At 41.2% G+C, this 21132-nt stretch overlaps 1 protein-coding gene across 3 annotated transcripts in view; it reads left to right on the forward strand.

Annotated features, from left to right (window-relative positions):
- Positions 1-21132, forward strand: part of ARHGEF28 (Rho guanine nucleotide exchange factor 28) — a 276756-nt gene that overhangs the window by 70263 nt on the left and 185361 nt on the right. Inside the window, exon 3 of one of the 3 annotated variants that reach the window (XM_074359759.1) lies at positions 5294-5355. The exons of the other annotated variants lie outside the window; for them this stretch is intronic. Within the exon in view, the coding sequence (XP_074215860.1) occupies positions 5294-5355 (62 nt within the window). The remainder of the gene's footprint in view (positions 1-5293; positions 5356-21132) is intronic. 3 annotated transcript variants of the gene reach the window in all.

Here is a 21132-nt window from a genome sequence, read left to right on the forward strand (position 1 = left end):
GCCATCCATAAATTTATACGTCAAATAGGTATCACACATCTTGCCATTTATACTCATCATAAAGTGTTGTGAAAATGGGGTGGTGCATATTTTGTTAAGAAACTGAAAATACTTTGCATGAATTGCAACACAAAGCATTAGTGGGAAAAAAAACATGAGTTGAATGACTGTGTGTGAAGTCCATGATCGGCTTTCATAATCAGATGTCTGCTTTTCTTTTGAATTATGACTTTATGGTTTAAAAAAAATACCTTCACTGTATTCTTCTTTAATAAAGGTGTTTTGGAAAAGTTACACATAAATAAAATCATATTTTAGCAGGAGGATGCCCTATTTGATAAAACCCAATTGACTATACTTCAATAAAAGCTAAAAAAACAAAAAACAAAGCAAAACAAAAACACCCCAATGGTGGATACTCTTGAAAATCACACCAGATTGTATGTTTGAATTTAGATTTTTATATGCTAGATTAGTTTGAACTAGGAGCACCCTATACATCTTTGTATGTTCTTGAATTTTAAAAAGGTATTTTTATACATGGGTGGTAGAGGATTAAACATGAAACTACGTGATATTTGTCAAAAATCACTGACTGAATTCAATAGGCAGCTACCCGCTGCCCCCCGGGCAGAACAGGGAAGAAAATGGGCTAAATTGTGGTGGCTGTAAGTTAATATGTGACAATTTGTTGGTGGAATTTCTGTGGGCAGCTGCCATTGTGCTTTCAGTAGAAGGAGACATGACTGGGAGGGACAATGAGCCATTAAACTGCATGTGGTCCTGGATTAAAGAATCGGGCATACAGAATTTGTGGAGCATTTTTGATGGTGGAAAATTGAAAGTATCTTTAATTTCCACAAATGAGTACGTAAATTTATGGTTCATTAATATACCCCGTCCCCCACCACCATGCCTAACCCCTGGCAATCATTAATCTTTTTTCCATCCCTATAATTTTGTCATCTTGAAAATGTTACGCACATTGTACAGCATGTGATCTTGGGAGGCTGGCTCACTCAGCGTAATGTCCTTAAGATCCATCCAAGTTGTTGTGTCAGTAGTTTGCTCTTTTTCATTGATGAGTAGCATTCCACAGTATGAGCAAATCACAGTTTAACCAGTCACCTGTCATAGGGCATTTTGATTGCTTCATATTGGTTGTTATACATAAACCTGCTGTGAGTAATTGTGTGGATGCAATTTTCACTTCTCTGGGATAAACGTCCAGGAGTGCAGTTGCTGGGTTGTGTGGTTAGTGTATGTTTCATTTTGAAAAGAAGGACTCAGCTGTTTTCTGGAGTGGCTGTACCTTAATCCAGTCACACCAACGATGCGTGAGAGATCCAACTTCTTTGCTTTCTTGCCCACATTTAGCATTGCCACTATTTTTTATTTTAGCTCTTCTAATAGATGATAGCTTATTATGGTCTCTGGTACAAACTTTCCCTCTTTATTCTGATAAAATATGCATAACTCACTTCAATACTGTAACTGTAAGTGTACAGCTCAGCAGCATTAAGTACATTGACACTGTTGTGCAACTGTTACCGCCATCCATCTCCAGAACTTTTTCATCTTCCAAAACTGAAACTCTGTATCCATGAAACAGTAACTCCCCATTCCATCTTTCCACAGCCACTGGCAACCACCATTCTGTTTTCTGTCTGTGAATTAGACTAGTAGGTTACTTCATGAGTGGGATCATACAATGTTTGTCCTCTTGTGTTTGGCTTATTTTATTTAGCATAATATTTTCAAGGTCTGTCCATGTTGTAGCATGTGACAGAACTGTATTCCTTTTAAAGGCTGAATAATATTCCATTTGATGGAGGAGGGTATAGCTCAGTGATAGAGTGGGTGTTTAGCATGCACAAGGTCCTGGTTTCAATCCCTAGTACTTCCATTAAGATAGATAAATAGATAGATAGACAAACAAACAAACAAACCTAATTACCCCTGCCCCCCCAAATTCCATTCTATATGTACACTGCACTTTGTTTATCCATTCATTTGTTGGACATTTGGGTGGTTTCCACCTTTGCTATTGTGGATAATGCTGCTATATGAACATTGGTGTACAAATATGAGTCTCTGCTTTCAATTCTTTTGTGTATATATTTAGAAGTGGAATTGCTGGATCACACGGTAATTCTATGTTTAATTTTTTCAGGAACTGCAAAACTGTTCTCCACATTGACTGCACTGCTGTTCATTCCTATCAGCAAAACATTGCACAAGGATTCCAATTGCTGTGTATCCTCATTTTTCTGTTTTTGATACTAGCCATCCTCGTGGATGTAAAATGGCCTGGTATAGATTTTGATAAAGATATTTGAAATGTTTACACAGTTGTCCCTGTAGTAGGGATTATTGATTAGGGCCCTTCAGACCTTTCAAACTGCAACCCGTTTTCACTCTTGCTCAGGATGAGATTAAAGCTAATTTACACATCAGTCTGAAATTAGAGCTATTTCACACAGAGTATGAAAAAATAGAGACTCTGGTTCCTCATGGGGTTTCCTGTGGGAATGGGACTCCCTAAGGGGTGGAGCTCAGGATGGTTCTCAGGTCCTGCGCCTGGCCAGCCCTGGGAGCCCCAGGGAGGACATTAATCAGACAAATGTCTCTTGTGCTCACATGCTTACCTTCGGGCAGTAGGGCAAGTCAGGTTATGGACCTTGCCTCTTTTCCTTTCACACTTTAGTACAATAATTGGGAAGTCTTTTAAAATTGTACCTATCCTTTGCCAAAAGTATGTGTGTGTATTGTGGATATTACCTATGTGTGTAAACTGCACATTCGCTTTCCATGGTCATCTTGGCTTAAAAGATGATTTTTTTTTTAAAAGAAGTGACTTAACATGGGTGTCTTTGTGGGCAGGAGTGTGGGGAGGTGCTATGATCTGAATGTTTGTATCTCTTAAAATTCGTATGTTGAAATCCTAATGCCCAAGGTGGTGGTGTTAGCGGCTGGGGCCTTTGGGAGATGCTTAGGTCGTGAGAGCGGAGCCCTCGTAGATGGGCTTAGCGTCCTTATAAAAAGACCCTAGTGCGCGCTCTTGCCCCTGCTGTCATCTGAGAGTATAGTGAGAGGCAGACCCTCACCAGGCTCCTAGTCTGTGGGGACTTGATCTTGGACTTCCCAGCCTCCACAGCTGTGAGACATGGATGTCTCTTGTTGCTAAGTCACCTGGTTTATGGTGTTTTGTTAGAGCAGCCTGAACAGACTGGACAGGAAGGAGTGGGAGAAGGCGTTCAGGACATTTCGTGCCTTAACTGGAGCTTGCTGGGAGGTCTGTGCCTCTCCCTGGGAGACTGATGAGTGTTACTGTGTCGGCCACAGGGTGTTAAAGGCCCTGGTTGGGGAGGGGTCCACCCACTGACCCAGGGTAGGTCAGTGAATCTTTTGGAGATACCTAAAAACAAAACAAAACAAGAAAGAAAGAAAAAAATCCCACCATTTCCCTGTAAGAAGGGAACCGCTTCAGTCTCTTTGTCGTTGGAAAACCCAGACAGCCTTTCCACGTGCAAACCCAGCCAGCCCAGGGTTGTTAGTAAGCCAGGCTGTGAACCAACTGAGGGTTATTACTGTTTTTTTAAAAAAGACTTTTAAAATGAAAACTTGGATGTGAAAATAACTTAGAAACCACAGGAGGAAACTTGAAACATAATTATGATACAGCAAACTTCATGTGCTGGGAGCCTGCAGTCTCACAGCCTTGCTAGAGCTGGGGTCCCTGTGAGAGCTCCTGGTAGTCAGGAGAACACACTCTGGGTTATTTTCAAGCAGTGATTTATGGCAGGGCAAAGATGGCCATGAGTTCTGAGAGGGGGGAGGTTTCTGGTGAAGGACAGTCTGCACGTTGACCTTGACTTCTTCCAGAGTTGGCTTTGACTAACCGGCTTTCCTTGACACTAAGGGTGCAAGTGAGTTTTACCTGTTCGTTTTTGCCCCACCCCTTCTGTTTTCCTTTAAGTAGTTTCCTTAAGTAAGTTTCCTTTTATCTTGGCCACGTGGTCACCTTTATTTGCCAGATTTTTTCTTGGCCTGATTTAGGCAGGAGGTATTTTGATTTCCGTTTTTCTTTGAGTTTTTCTTTGTTCTTTTCCTGACTTGCTCAGTAAGTGTGCCATTAGATTTCGATGCCCTAAAGTGACAACTGCTCTGTGTCCCCAGGAAGGCCCCATTCCACCTCATCACAAAGCTGTTAAATCGCTTGAGCTGGGGTTTGTGATTGGCCAGCAGGCCAGCAACCACCACAATGTTACCGTGTCTGGTGGGAGAGCTCCAAGATTAGCGGGCAGCCTCAGCAGGTGTCAGGACGTCTGGTTCACTGGGATAGCATCTGGTGTGTCATGGTCGGGTTTCTGCACTGCCGTTTGTTCATATTTGACAGATGCAGGGAAAGTAGGTAGGAGGTTCATGGAGACGGTCTGAGTAGGGTGGGTGGAACACTTCTGTGGGTTGAAAGATTTTGGAAACTGAGGTACTTAGACATTTCAGAATTGAGATGCTTCTACTTGTGGCCTGTGACTCTGCTTTTCTTAGGTGGCATTTTAAACCCATGAATTGCTTTGTCTTCATAAAACATTTAAAACAAGTGGAAGATGTCTTATCTATTGGAAGCCACTGACATGTGGGGATAGACGCAACCAAGGCAACCATCCTTATTGAAAAAGAAAAGCTTTATTACAAAAAACTTTGAAGATATACCCTTCCCTGCTCCCTCCTACTTTGAGTTACACCCCTCCCTGCTCTGTTCTCGCTCAGTTAACAATCTGCTTTACTCAGGCCATGCCCCCACCTTCTCTGTTGACCAGTGCCAGCTTCGCACCTTCTACCCAATACCACTCTCGTTCCAGATTTTGGTTAACTGTGTGACATTTGAGGTGAACATTGGTCAGCACATGTCATTTGCCGAGTAAGCACTCAGTCAGTGTTCATTGTGTGGACTAACCATACACTGTGATCAGCATCATCCTTCCAGTTTTTCTATAAATGAAAACCACCAAGTGGCCACTGTCCCAGCTAGACAGCCTCTGTCTCCAAATCTTGAGTGTGTGCGTCTCTGAAAGAAGAGCTGGCCGTTTGACTTTATGTATTTATTTTAAAGGATGGGAAAGGAGGAGGTGGGGGGCCGAGAAGCCCACTGAAGGAGATCTAGTCTTAAAGGGCCTGCTGTGCGCTGGGGGAAATACAGTTTCTGGCCAGAGTTTCCAGGGATTGTGATTTCCGGGACCCCTTTAGAAGTTTGAAGGATATGTTTTTATAGACCATGTTGTCATCTCAGATGCTGATCTCCAGAGACAGGAACGGTGCTGGCAGTACATGAAGTGGCTTCCCAGCAGGCATGTGAGTACGTGCCGGTGACTGGCTGTCCACAGCTGCTTAGACCCATGTTTCGGGAGTGCTGGGGGTGTGGGAGTGTACTCATGACTGCTGCTTTTTGTGGTGGTGAACTCAACTCAGGTAGAATAAACTGTTGATCCAGGATGCTTATGTAGACGGTCCAGCAGCCTTTGAAACTCTGAGTGGAACTGAAGCAGCCAAGGCTCCGGGTGTTTGCACACCTTCTGACCACACTGCTTCAGAAGGGCTCCTGGGTGAGAGAGTCAGAAACAGCTCAGACGGGAGGTAGTTAAAATCCACTTTGTTGTTTTTAGCCTCTGAGGTAGACTATTCAAATGAAGGCCATTAAAAATCAACCACTCGGCCAACAAGAGAACACTGAAAGTGATTTTGCTTTCTGTGTGTCAAAGTTAAGTGGACCATGGGGAAACATACAGCATCGTAAAGAAGATCCTGTTAAAGTTCATGTATTATCATTTGTCTGTTTTCTCACTGGCACGTGAGCTGTGAGAGCTGAGACTGCCCTTCATTGCTGAGTCCTGGGTACCATGCCTGGCACAGAGGAGGTGCTCAGTAAGAACTGATTAAATGAATGAAACTTACATAAGGGTCAATGTCATTGAGCCTTAAATTTACAGACTCTGACTTGTAGCAAGGCTCTAGGTTAACTAAGAAGGTTGGAGAGAAAAATCTCCGTGTGTGACTTACTTTCCATTGGACAAGGAGACGTTTGGGTAAAGATAAGACAAGTGGTGGTTACTTACAGGAAGTCAAGGTGGTACCAGTGGGGTAAACAACCTCCTTGATATGTGTCCTCTTCCTAGCTCATCCCTTTCCTTTCTCCTCCCTTCCCTTATGATCAGCAGATATGTATAAGTAATGTGTGACTTTAGCCCTTAACTCAAAGGAGGGGGAATAAAGCTCAGAATTTGTGGACATATATTAAAATCACCACAGTAATTAATAAATATTTTATAGAAGGGAGTTTGAGGCGGTTACATGACCAACTACATAATTTGTGGGGTCCAGAACAAAATGAAAGTGTGGGACCCCCATGTTCAAAATTATTAAAACATCTCAGGATGGGAGCAGCAGAGCAGAAACCAACTATGAGCCCTTCTGAGCACGAAGCCCTGTGCAGTCACACAGGCTGCACACCCGTAAAACCAGCCGTGAGGCTAATCAAGTCCTGCCTTTCCTTAAACATTGGCCCATTAATTTTAGCATTCATTCGTGTGTCTTCCTACAGCAGTTACTACTGTGGTGTTTTATTGGTTACTTTCTATTTCCCTCATTCCTTCTATATTTGTTAATTGGAGTTCTTTTGTAAGGATTCATGATATTTATTTTATTCTTTGGGTTATAACCAAACACTATTGCTATTATTTAGTTGCTCAAGTTAGTCCAGCTTTGGACATCAGGGGCTCTTTCAGATCGGTTCTCGTGTCTCTGAAACGCTCTCATCTGTTTTGGTTCTTGTTGGAGACCTCCTTACTTTTTGGCAGCATGAGATGCTCCAGGATGATCTTGTATTTTCCATGGCTCAGCTGTTTTTCCAAGGAGCCTTGGTTCTTTTTTATTGGAGACTGGTTTGTAGAAACCAGGGTCTGGGCACTAGGTATGCTCATTGCCACCAGAGTGTCACTGTTTCCAGGCTCTCTCAGTGGACAAAGCCTGGAAATGTATGTGTGTATGCTAACCCATGTGTACAGACATGTGTATTAAAATAAACATGAGTTCATGCTGATATCTTTGACTCCAGTTCAGCACCACAAGTTTACTGTAGTGTTCACTCTTTGCTTATAACTCTTTTAAGACAGTGAGAAACTTGACTCTTGTTAACTACATATATTTACTTATTTGTTCAAACTTGGTACACTTATAATTGCTAACCTGTACTCCTGTGAAATTTAGATTTACCAACTAGAGTACAGTGCTTGTGTCCACGCTAGGTGCTTTATCACTGAGTAGTTTTATTATCGATGAATGTTACTCTGTTAACATGGTGAATTACATTGGTATTTGAATGTTGAGCCAGTCTTGCATTCCATGTTGAAACCTGATGGTTGTGATATATTTTCCTTTTTATGTATTGCTGGATTTAATTTCCTGATGTTTTGTTGAGTTTGTTTCTGTGTTCACGAGGAATACTGGTCTATAGTTTTCTTCTCTTGTAACGTCTTTGTCAGGTTTTGGTGCTAATGTAATTCTAGTTTTGTTTGAAGAAATAGATTCCACATATACAAACTAGGAGTCCTTCTTTGTTCATATAAAATATGAGGGAATAAAATGATTTGTAATACTGTGATGCTACAGGTAGGCCACCTTTTTGACTGAAGTGAAGGTGTTAGATCTCTTAATTTCTGTTTACCTTTCTCCACTTACTATGAGATGGGTGCCTTCTCCTCCTCTGTAAGTGGGTTGGTATCTGAAGTACACGCCATGGACAGTGCAGGTGTATATTTGTTGCTGAAACTGTGCCAGCTTCTCCGAGGGGCAGTGTCTAAAACTTCCAGCCGGCCTGGGCTCAGTTTGCATAGAATTTGCATGCATGTTAACCACTGGAGAAATGGGAAGTAAGTATTTGGAACAGGCACAAGGTTCAGTGAACTTTCCCCTTGAAATTACTAGCATGCTTCCATTATACGTAGAACAATAGAAAAGTCCTCATTAAACTAGGAGAACAGAGGCATGTTCCCGCTCTTTGCATTCCAGGCTCTTAAACTAGTTGGTGAATTGCTCCTTTTTCCAATCTCTTTCTGGGGAAAAATGGAAGGAAATAAGTGAGTTATATGGTAATATAAATCTTGTTCTGGGATTGGAGATCATTCCTTTCTTTACTGATGTATTGAGTATAGCTATTCAAATATAAATACAATGAGCATTTTTTGAGAGGTTTTTAAAAAATCACTACTTACTGTGGTTTCCTCAAATATGATTGTATTTCCATTCACTTTTACTTACAAATGGGGGAAATGCAGCAGCCCTAAGAAAATGAAACTATATGAAAGACAAATTTTTATGAAAATGCAGTATTTGATGAGGCAGTTATTTTTGTGAAAAAAATGCTTAGCCTCTCCACAATGGCTTTCTTTAAGTTAGTGTGGAAAACCTGTTTCCCAGGTGCCAGGCTGGTGAAACCTACTGCCCAGGCAGATCCTGGGGGGTCACTTCTGACATTTGTTCTCAGATGCATCCAACAATTCTCCCAGGACCTCTTGGTCTCTCTCTCTCTCTATTGCTTTCTTCATAACTGCTTTGTAAATTCTTCTTTGTTTTCATTCTCTTTCTCTCCCTCCCTGTCCTTTCCCCCTCTTCCTCCTTCCCCTCCCCCCCTCCATCCCTCCCTCCCCTTCCTCCCTCCCCATCACCTTTCCCCAGTACTTTCACCCCTTTTTCCCTTCCGCCCTCTCCCCTCTCTTCTCTCCTTGCTATTGCCCTGATGTTGAGGATCCAGGGCTAGATGTCAAATCCTCAATGCTGTAGTTTTTTTCTGACACAATTTTCCTTGCCTCTTGGGATGGGTGAGGATTGACTCAGGGGCAGGGAGTGGTAGGGTAAGGGCACAGGAAGAAAAATTTGGGCCACTGTGTCTTTCCAGGCCTCTTGACTTCAGTTCTGAACAAATAGAAGTTTCTGGCAGAACTATTCAAGATGTGATCTTGACATGTTTGTGAACATGACCACATGATGGTATTTTTGGAGGAAGGGGAGGATCAGCCAAGGGTCTGGTCATTCTGAATGCATGTTATGTTTGTATGATGGACTTTCGTGACTTGTGCAAGACCACAGACATTTCCATGGTAAGCTAAATATTTTTGTTTCTCATCTTGAAGGAAGGAATACAGAGTAATTGTATATACAGCTTCTGGGCTGAACTAGCCCTTCTTCCTCTCTTACTTGGCATTTTGTTTTGCCTTGTGTGCATGTGTGCGTGTATATGCAGAATTCGAAATGGCAAATGGATGTCTTTAAAGAGAAATCATTGGTTCCTTACCAGGGAAAATGAGGGAAAGGAAGAGGCTGAGCACACACTGAATTTTAGGTCTAAGGAAGAGGGGTGAGCTGGGAGAGGCAGGTCGAGCGGTCCTCTTGCACTTTAACTTCAAGGAAGTTATTAACCTCTGTGTGTCTTGGGGCCTCACAGGTTGAGTGAGGAGAATAATGGTACTTGGCTGTGTAAAGTGCCAGTATCTGTGACTGATGAAGATAGTTCCTTATCATCATCATCACCTCTGGGGCCAGATAGTGATCAGGGTCACTTGATAAGAAAAGGAAGCTTGAGGACAGGACTTGCAGAAGAACAAGTCAGACTCTAGGTTTGGGAACTGAGGTGCAGCAAGGTGTCAATACAATGGAGGTACAATGAAATGGGGAGGGCAGCTGGAACCCTGCTGAGAGTTTTGAGTAAAGGTTTGAAGGAGTGATGAGAGATGAAATCAGAACTGAACATGCCCATCCTTAGGGGACACTGAAGAATTTCACTGGGCATTAAAATGTGTCCAGTGATAATTCTGTCAGCAGAATAGAATGCCCAGGAAAGTCCAAGATCAAAAAAGATAGTACGTACAAATAAGTTTATTTTGAGGACATTCTTTGCATTGCTTCATCAGCAGCCTTTTTTTTTTAAATTGAGTTATAGTCAGTTTACAATGTTGTGTCAATTTCTGGTGTACAGCACGACTTTTCAGTCATACATGAATATACGTATATTCATTTTCATATTCCTTTTCACCATGAGCTACTACAAGATCTTGAATATATTTCCCTGTGCTATACAGTATGCTTCATCAGCAGTCTGATGACATCTACCTGAATACAGCTTCTAGGCCATATGTCTGTATGTCTGTGTGTATGAGTGCTATTTAGGCAAACTTACAGGCCATCATGGGCACAGATCTTAAGAGTCCACGTAGTAAATTTTTACACATACATACTCATGTCATCACTACCCAGATGGAGACGTAGAACATTTCTAACACAGCCTGTGCCGCCTCCCAGTTATTACCCTTCCCAAAGGTAAACACTGTGCGTCTGTTGTCGCAGATTAGTTTCATGCAGTAAGAGATCTGAACTGAATGTTCTTCCTCCTGACATATTAGTGTTGAGAAAGTACAGCTTGAGCAAGACACAAATATGTCTAGATTAGATAGAAAAAAGGTCAAGTGAGATCTTGGTTATAGTATCTTTACCAACAACTCTGTTATCACTCCTTATACCAAGTGAATGCTAATTCGTGAGCTTAGCTCATTTCTTACCACCCGTGGAAAAACGTTTCTCCCATTGTGTGAGTCAGAGCTTTTAGTTGCAAGCTACAGTACTCTGGTTTAGGCAAAATGTAAAGTAGTAGGAAGATGGCTGGAAACCCAAGCTTGGAAAAGAGACAGGAGCCACAGCTGAAGCCTCGTCCCGTCCCTGGTGGTGTCCGGCTTTGGTGCTGCTGCCTCCCTGTGCCTCCCTGTGCAGTCGCCCCTGCTGCTGCCGTGGACCATCTCTGTGAACTCTGGGTCTTTAACGTCACTCACTCCAAATTCAGAGCCTGGAACGAGACTCGGTCTAGGTCACATGACTGCCAAGGAGCAGCAGAGGAAATGTCCATTTCCGTACTGTGAGGTAGGGTCTCGTCTGCCTCCAAGGCTCACACAATAGGTGATTCCCTAAAAATAGGAAGAGCTCTGGTGCTGTTCAGACAAAAAGAAAGTAAACAAAACCCAAAAGGCCAAATGTCAGCAACACTTTAAAGTTTCTTTTATTGCCAATGTTATTTTAAAGCTGTTATTAGCTGTAAGAATAGATTTTATCTGTAGGTCACAGAACACCCACTACTATCTCAATGTGCTAGTCACTTTCTTAGGGAGCCATTAATGGAACTGCTAACCGTCACCTCCTAGGAGTTAGTTCCTTGAGTTTTCAAATAAAATTATCTAGGCGTCATTTTGTGAATCTCTTCGCAAAAATATTCCAGCACTGCAAAGAAGTCTCACCCTGACCTGTAACAGAGTGGTGACATGTGCTAATCAGAGTTCCCTCTTTATACGCTTGCACGGTATCAGCAACCACAGCCCAGCAGTTGCTCAGTTAAAGCTGGGGTGTCACCAGCTTCATTTATTACAAAGAAGGAGGAAGTTAATCTCCTCTGATTTGAACTACAGGCTTATTTTAGGATGAAGACCAATCTGAATTTGGTTCATTTGCCCTTAAGGAGTTAAAAACTGCTATCAAGGAGAGCCTTTTTTTTTTTTAATGATATGCTGTGGTGTTTTGGGCACCTATATTACTTAATTATTGCATTCTGTGTTTTGATGGCAAGTTTTGAGAATTAGATGAAAATTCTTTGTAGGGACCACGTCGGTGTACGGCGTTGAGTGCAGAGGGCCTGTTTTGAGACCCGGTATTCTTTTTATCCATGTTGTTTGTTTGTGGTAGGATTCTGCACGCATTTTCTAATCTTCAGGGGCCTGGATTTAGGTTGTGTTTGTTTTGGTTGAGTGCGGCTGGGGGAAGACAATGCTTGCACCGACCTGACCAGCTGTGCTGCTCGGCAGTAGTTCTGTTCATCCCGTGTTTGCTGACAGTTCCGTGGCCCAGGGACCATCCTCCCACCCTGAGTCTGAGCACGGGCCTGCATTTGTTTCAGCTGGATTTGTTATGGAAACACCACTTCTCTCCTAACTGGCCAGCCCCAGATATTGTAGGTTCTTAGTTTGCAGAGTATGTTTTCCAGCATCATCTATGGTCACATCAGTGCTTTAAAGTCTTAGAGAAGACGTCTGTTTCAGCTAAAGGAATTTAGCTTAAAATACATAATATTTAATATTTCCTAATTCTAGGGAAAAATATGAATTCTAAGGCTTCGTGACTATTATAAAGTTCATATCGAGGGTATAAATCTCATGACTGAAAGATGCTGTTTGCTCCCTGTACCTAGAACTTCCAAATGCTTCTCACTATGAAAAGCACACTGCTGCTGTTACCAATGACCTGTTTACATACTTAGAATAAAGTATATTACTTATTTGAATAGTTGATGAACCTAGAGAACTTATTGAGACAGAGAGTCCAGAATGAAGTTTAAAAAAAATCCTGAAAGAACCACCCAAGCAGATGCTCAGGTAGTTGGTGTTAATGATGGACATCCTGCCCTGGTTGTGGTTTGTAAGTCATAGTCGCCTCTGTAAATGCAGGCCTGTTGCTACACTGACATGACAGGCTATTTGGTATGTTTGATCTGTCCCCATCGTAGACTCCAGCCTGAAACGTTAGTCCCTCTTTCTCCCTTCCTTTCTTGGTCACGTGACTATTTTTCCTGGGACTCTACCTGTTAAGTGGTTCATATCAGTGGGATCGTCAAACTTCTCTATTTCTTTTGCCTTTAACCCTGTCCTATTCGCCCTGTGAGTAATCTCCCCACTCTCGTCCCTGTAGCTGCCACCCCCCAACCCCAACCCCGAGTCCTTTCTGGGAAATCTCTGTAGAACATCAACATGGTATTTGGGGAAACCGGGAAGATGACAGTAACTTAGTTTGCATGCAGTATAACCACACCATTTCTAAGAATGTAGAAAGTAGTCATGTTTTTATTTATTATTAAATGTTTATTAATTACTACTTTTGTTTATTCAGTAAAAGTTTATCCAGTGCCAACTATACATTGGAAGTTGCCCTAGGTGCTGGAAATACGAAAAGAAGAGAGCTCAGGGTTTCCCAGGCATGAGATGGGGTAGGAGAGAAACTATAGTTACAGTGTATAAACCTGTGAACGTCCTGTGTTTAAGTTCGTTGCTGTATCCATTGGAGCAGCACAGAACTGTTGCTGTTGGTCATAGAAATGAAATAGTATTTATTAAAATAGAAAATAGAATTCTTCTATGCACTAGTTAGGAAGAGCTCAGATCTCAAGGTTGGTTCAGGTATACAGAAGAAATGTAACTTCTTTCTAAGAAAGATTTGTCTTCCTAGTCCCCTCTCCACTGGGCAGGAGATAACAAAATGAGTCCATTCTAGAATATGTGGTCTGATGCAGTGATTAGGTAGCTCCTTTTGGTTTTGCATGCTTACTTATTTTGATAAACTACTCAGTCGCTCAGCTCTTTGGCTTTCTCCTCTGATCCTTTCCAGGATGGTTTTCTGCATGTATGGGGAGGGAAGTGAGGACTGGGGGTCCCCTGGCTCCATGCTCCAAGTCCTCTATGGACTTGAGTGCCTTGGGTGTCCAGCCGAGATCTGCCGATGGAGTCTGCAGCTGTGTAGTTTGTGGTTTGTCTCTTCCAGCTGTGTCAGGGCCTGGTTGTGCGTCTGAGCTGACCTTGACTTCGTCTCCTCTTAGCACTTGCTGACAGTCTTCTGGACCCCTTCTGTGGACTTGGGTGTCACCCCTGTAACCCCTGCCGTGGGGACATCTATTTGCCAGGCCAGGCCTGCTGCTTCTCAACTCACTTCCACCTGCATCTTCCTTAGGGTTGCACAGGAACTACTGGTCCCATCCACGCCACCCCAGAACTCAGATTGCCTGGGGAAAGCTAAACGCAGTCCTTGCCTCTGCCTGGCCTCTCCACATCTGTGTCCTCTGTGCTCAGACCATCTCCTGGGCTGATGGAGGAGTGGCCTCCCCAAATTCTAGTGGGTCAGATCCACTCACTCCTGGAGTGCCCCTTAGCTTACTGACATCCTTTTTCATTACCAGAGAAGGGAGATCAGGGCTCAGATGCTTCCCCTTCTGCCCCTCCCTGTAATTCCCTGGTCCCAGGAAGGCATGGATTTGGGACTGTAGATTTGTTCTTTCTCCTGTCCTAGGGCCCCAGGCTTAATCTTTAGCTTTAATAAGAAGCTTTATCTTCTGTAGAAGAGACCATGATCTGAATTTTTCAAACTCTACCCTTGATAAACCCTGCTTTTCCAGCCCTTTGTCTTGCTGTAAAATCACATGTGACGTCGGAAGCAGACATTTCTCTTTTGTGTTCTGCTATAACGGTGCTCAGATGTCCCCTCTCCTCACTCCAAGTCCCCAGAACGCCAGTACTTCAGGCTGACAAGGGAAGAGTCACGTGCCCAAAATAACAGTGGAGGACGCACATCACTATTTTTCAAATTATTATCTTTGTCACACAGGTATCAGTAACTAATAAATAACTCTTTTTGTGATGGTTTAAAAATATGTGCATCACACTGTGGTTTTAGATACCTATATACTAAGGCACATAAATACGTCCCAAGTGCATGCTGACTGTTCCACGGGGCACGTGTTCCTAGAAGCTAAGCCCTCTGTGGTGCCCCTGGGATGGAAACCTCGATGAAAAGCAGGGCAGGTTATATTCCTCAGTAGGAAAAATGTACTGGTGATGATACTCCCAACTAAGTACTAGGTCTGACTGATTGTCAAGTGTCATTGAAAGAAAGCTCTACAGACCACCATGAAGTTAGGCGGAAACTCCTGCCTGGAGATGAGACCAGCCCTGGTTCTAACATTAATCCTGCCTGTCGGCACGCCTGCCTCGCAGGAAAATGGGTTAGAGTGAAAATGTGTTGTAAAATACTAATGAGTTAATGTGCATTAAGGTGTTCGGAGTATAGCAGTTGCCTTAAGAAATCTGAGGCATGAACATTGAAAGTATGCTTTCAGGTATGACAGTTTGGATTATAGAGACCATTTATAATCATTGTATCGTGCAGGTGGGAAGAGTAAATGACCACATGAGTAGGCATAGCAAGTGGCCCCTAAAGGCAATACGCATCTTTTGTATTGTATTGTTTGTATTGTATTGTATTGTATTGTATTGTATTGTATTGTATTGTATTGTATTGTATTTTTTAAACTACAGTTGACTTATAATAGTGTGTTAGTTTCAGCTGTGCAGCTTCAGATTCTTTTCCATTATAGGTTATTACAAGATATTGAATACAGTTCTAACATATCTCTCGGAAAGAATGAATCAGTGAGTGAATGATAGAGCCTTGGGGAACTAAGAGGCAGTTAAAAGAGGATGGAGCAAGAGAAAGTGGTGCCCTGGAAGGCAGGGGAGGGGAGAACTTCAAGAAATGAGTGGTTGTAGAAATTACTGAAGAGAGGCAAGGTGAGATTGCATTTGGCCATTAAGATGTCAGTAGTGGCTGTTGTCAAATTTCAGAGGTGCAGTGGGGTGTTAGCTATATGGTGGTGGGTTAGAAAGGGAGACACAGGGATTGCAGAACTTGACTACGAAGGGAAAGAGAGGATACAAGACAAGGGAAGAATTTGCCTTTGAAATGATAACTGAACTTGGACTTGTTGATAATCTCATTAAAGTGTCCATTGAAAATGAGGGGTTGAAATGGAAAACGAAGAGGAGGACAAGTAAAACCTGACAAGGGGAGTCTGAATGCATTGATGGAGTTTGAAGAGAAGTGTCCTCCTCTGAGACTTGAGGGAAAATGTAAACCAGGGTCACAGTCTGGACCAAGGCTCTTTCTTAATCCAGGCCTTCCAATCTCATTCATCATTCTTCTGAAACAAATGAAACTGCTAGCTGTGAATGTGTATATGTTAACTTAGTCATTTAGCTGACCACCTTAGGATTTGAAGAACCAGTGGGGAAATTTGAAAGGCCCATGCCTATTTAAAAATAGCAGCTTTATACAAAATGTACTGATTCTCCAATTTCCTCAGAACAGAAGAGGTTTTAACTCATGACTCTAATCACTCATTTTAAAGCAGAGCATAGGGCATTTCATGATTTTGTGATTTTTGGTCCTGCAGCTAGTAGTTCTCAGTTTTGTGCCTTTTGAATGGAAACTGAGGAATCTTGCTCTCCCCTGTGTGTTCCCTGCATCCCTGAGATGCCCTTGGGGCGAAGGGCTTAGCAGCAGTCTGTCATGAGCTGGGTGCTGCCCCATCCTAACCTGGAAAATTCTGCAGACCTAGGCACACACTCAGCATCCAATCAGCATATCTAGGAGCCTGTCAGCTATGGTCTGTTGCTGCTATTCACCGCTAATTGAAACAAAATTAAGCAGTAGCGCACAAATATATCTGGCATATATGGACTTAGAGATAGGCTTACTTCTATGCTGAAGTGTTTAGTAGACTAAGGAGAAGAGTTAATTGTGACTATGTAACAAAAGGTTTTTCAGAAAGAAGGGAGAGAGGGAGAGAATTAATATCCTTGAACATCCACTACATGCCAGACACTGTGTTGGCTGCTTTGTAAACCTTTTATATAATTCTCATGACTAACCCAGTGTGCTAAGTATTGTTTTCCCCCCTCTAAGGCTCAGAGATTATAAATGATATATCCAAGGTTCCTTGGTTATTTAATGAATACCCTGGGACTATCAGACTGGAAGGACTCAATAAAAGTTCATGGAATGGATAACTACAACAGAATGGCCCAGCTCTCCTGATATGTTTTAAAAGAAATATACAATTTGTTTTATATATATATATATATATATACACACACACATACATATACACATACACACACATATATAATTATTTTATATTTATATTATATATGTGTATTTATGTGCAGATATTTGTGTTATGTGGTGGGGTGCGTTTGTATGTGTATTAAAAACAAAGCTAATTGAGTTTTAAAGTAGCCATTCTTTGGTGATTTGGTTTAAAGAACAGATTAGGTAATTTTTTTTTTTTTTAGTGTTGACAGTTTTTTGAGGCCTTAACAATAATTTAATCTCTTAATTAGTCAAAGTGTCCTCTTTCAATATCATTAGTTTGCTAGTCACCCTTCCTTACATGAAAATATGAAGGTGTCTTTCAGCCCACATTCTAATTTAAGAAAGGTTTACTTGTTTTCAGTGTCCAAGAAAGAGATGAATGTGGTGGTTGTCCAGTAATTATGCCCTGACCTGTTCCAGGTCACTTTCCTCCCTTGTCTTCTCCATAAACAAGAAAAATGGGTGTCACTTTCCTCCATTTGGAGGAAAAAGAATGTTTCTTAGGAAGAACAATCTCCTACTTTATGAAAACCAGTTTGCACATCTCTGGTCTAATTATACCCTTTCAAGCTCATAACAAGCATCAGTTAAGGCTTACTTATGTGTTCTTTCAAACAAAGCAAAACAAAGCAACACAAAACCCCAGTTCCCTCATTAAGCTCAGGAGAAAGTTCCTTGTTCTCAAACCTGTCTGGAGGATGAGGCATTCTAAATCTTCTCTGACACCTCTCAGAAGCACTTTCCTCATATCACAGAGGTGTGGCTAGCATTTTAAGCCCTAAATTGAGCAAACCAAATTGTCCTGGTGACTGCTTAGTCATGCATTAATCAGTGTAGAGATGGTTCTGGCATGGACATGAGGGAAATCAGAGGTGCTCACCTACAGCCAGAGCCCTGGCTTTCTGCACTGGGTCCCGAAGTTTGCATTCAGTTACCTTCTGAAAGTATGAGGCTGGAAAATGATGTTTTCTGTCCCCACTCCCTTTTAAGTACCTTCTCTCCAGCTCTGGAGTTCCTTGGTTGTTGTCCAGGGTCTGCAGGGGCATCGCAGGCAGGCCTGAGTGTCCTGAACCTTATTTTATTACTACTCACATCTATTAAAAATTCTCACTTCTGGATCTCATTCCTTCAGAATTCTGTGCCTACTATGTGATAATTATGTAATCCTAAAAAAAAATCCTCCCCGTTTATTTTAAGGAAACAGAGACTCATCTGGGAGAAAGCACTGCATAGAACGTAATGTAATCTGGATGTTAATAGACTTCCATTTCCAATGGGTGGGATTTTTTTTAAGGCAAGTTTAATAAGGTATAATATGCTTACAGTAAAATTCACCCTTCTTATTATACAGTTCTGAGTTTTGACAAATGCATGCATTCCTATAACCAGCACCACAATCCAGATATAGAACATTTCTGTCACCCCAAAGTTTCCTGTGCCACCCCTTTGATGTGGCCGGTGCCTCCCTTAACCTCAGTCTCCTGGCAACTGTCTATCTGCCCTCCCCCGCTATAAATTTTACCTTTTGCAGAATGTCATACAAGGTGGAGTCATACATCAGGTAGCCATTTGAGTTTGGCTTTTGCCATTCAGCATAAAGCATTTGAGATTCATTCATTGTAACGTGTCTCAATAGTTTGTTTCTTTGCATCTCAGAGTGGTATCCCATGTGTGGAGGTACTGCAGTTTTTTGTGTTCATCCATGGAAGGATGTTAGAGGTGTTCTGAGTTTTCTGTGATTATGATCAGAGCTGCTATAACCATTCCTACACAAGTTTTATGTGAATGTAAGCTCACACAATATCTAGGTAAATACCTAGGAATGGATTGCTGGGTGACATGGTAAGTTTGTATTTATCAAAGGTGATTGTTAAATTTCATAAGTTTTCTTCTAATTATAAAAGTTATGCATGTTTATCGTAGAAATTTTGAAGAACATAGAAAATTAAGGTACAAAGAAGGTAAAAAAAAATCCTAAAGCCACATATCTTTCATTTTCATCTGGGTATGTGCATACCTTAGCAAAAATGGTTGGTATTTATCCAGTTGTTTTGTGACCTATTTTTTACTTCACAAAATTTTTTGTATCATTATCATCATTTATCGTAATTTTTAATGCCTTAATATTATCCAAGAAATGCATCTGAAGATAGGAATATCACAAGTCATGGCAGACGGATGCAGGAGATATTTTGGTACAGAGGAACTTGGAATTCCTCAGTTGTAGCTGTTTGCACAAGCCCTATAATTGCTCAGCCCCATATCATAATTTTATCATTTAAATTTATAAATAAATTCATATTTTATTTAAGAACAATTAGAAACTAATATGGCCGATTGCCTCTGTGTGGATGTGCCCTTTAGGTTAGAAGCATATGGGTATGAAGAGAATTTTGGGCCATTCTGCTGTATTTTTTCCCCCTTGGGTAAACTCGGTAGCTATTAACAATGCTTTTAATGGTGACTGTAAGATTAATACCATTTTTCACATTCATAAAAGAATTTTCACTATTTTAATTTTTTTTAGGGGAGGGAGGCAATTAGGTTCTTTAATTTATTTATCTTTTAATGGAGGAACTGGGGATTGAACCCAGGACCTTGTGCATGCTAGGAACACACTCTACCACTGAGCTATACCTTCCCCCTTTGCTCTATTTTTCTTAAGCTTTTTGTTTTTCTGGAGCTTCTGGGCCCTGAACTCCCTGTCAGCTAAGTATGGCTACCAGCCTGTAACCGAGATTCAAGTTGTGTAGATTACTAGTTTGCTGTCTTGCTTATGTACATATTATCTAAAATCCAGCTATACTAGTAGCAACAATAATTCTTTTAAAAGAGTTGATCTAGAGCTTGGTTTTGGTTTTGGTTTTGTTAGAGAGTCAATTAAAGGGAATATATGCCTTCCAGTTTATTGGGAAGCATTTTAATGGGAAATTGGTTGAGTCCCTAGTTGGCAGATTAGTTTGGTGCAGGAGTGCATCAATCCAGTATGTGATCAATTTACTAAGTACCGTGGAAGTAGCTAGGAATACGGCTAGCCAGAATTCTATGCTAAGCAGTGTTTCTTAATTAATTAATTAATTTTTCTTTTTAAAATTGAAGTACAGTCAGTTACAATGTGTCAATTTCTAGTGTACAGCACAATGTCCCAGTCTTGCATATGCATACATATATTCATTTTTATATTCTTTTTCATTAAAGGTAATTACAAGATATTGAATATAGTTCCCTGTGCTATACAGAAGAAACTTGTTTTTCTTAAAATCTATTTTTATACATAGTAGCTAACATTTGCAAATCTCAAACTCCCAAATTTATCCCTTCCACTTCCTTTCCCCAATAACCATAAGATTGTTTACCATGTCTGCGAGTCTATTTCTGTTTTGTTGATGAGTTCATAGTGTCTATTTTTTTTTTGGTTTCCACATATGATTGTTATCATATGATATTTTTCTTTCTCTTTCTGGCTTACTTCACTTAGAACGATGATCTCTAGGTCCATCTATGTTGCTGCAAATGGCATTATTTTATTACTTTTTATGGCTGAGTAGTATTCCATTGTATAAATATACCACAGCTTCCTTATCCAGTCATTTGTTGATGGACGTTTAGGTTGCTAAGCAGTGTTTCAAGGTGACTTTATATTCAGGTAGCTTATCTAGTTCCTGAAGAGATGAGAGAACATGTTTTAAGCAAACTAGGCATTTGTAAGTACTTAATGTTGTCACTAGCCTTTGCAGGCCGTCCTGTATTCCTGCTGCCCAACTGTAGGCTCCCCTCAGTTTTGAGTGATTTTAATTCAAACATTATGTTTCAATCTTGTTCTTCTTGCTTTAGAGATAGAAAGCTGGGTCTGAAAAGAACAGCAGAGCTCTTGTACAAGGAGGTCAGTGTTTGCACTCAGAAATGAAAGTGTGTCAACTAGTCTTGTAATGGTTTTTAGACCTGTTCTGAATGTCATTTGGCATTTAGAGATGAGAAACATTTCAAAATTCATTGCTTAATATTTTTTCTTTGCAAATATTTTTCTTTACTAATTTATATGATCTTCCATCAAATGCTTTCCTGTCATGATCATTACAGAACAGATCATTTTGGTATCCACGTGAACTGGTATAATTAGAGCAGGAGAAATTCAAGTTAGACATCAGGAAGAACTTCCTGGAAAGCTGTGACTTTGGGAATACTAAGATAGGACAACCTCTTCTTGGAGACATATAAAGGAAACATTTTAAAGTAGTCTTTGTGATGCAGTTTGACTTGTCTCTCAGCTCAGAATTAGGGGGAGTGCATGAAATCTTTTGTGACCACTTCCACTCTGTGCTTTTGTGATTCTTTGGATGTCAGCAA

The sequence above is a fragment of the Camelus bactrianus genome, chromosome 3 (genome assembly GCF_048773025.1).
Source record: "Camelus bactrianus isolate YW-2024 breed Bactrian camel chromosome 3, ASM4877302v1, whole genome shotgun sequence".
NCBI lineage: Eukaryota > Metazoa > Chordata > Mammalia > Artiodactyla > Camelidae > Camelus > Camelus bactrianus.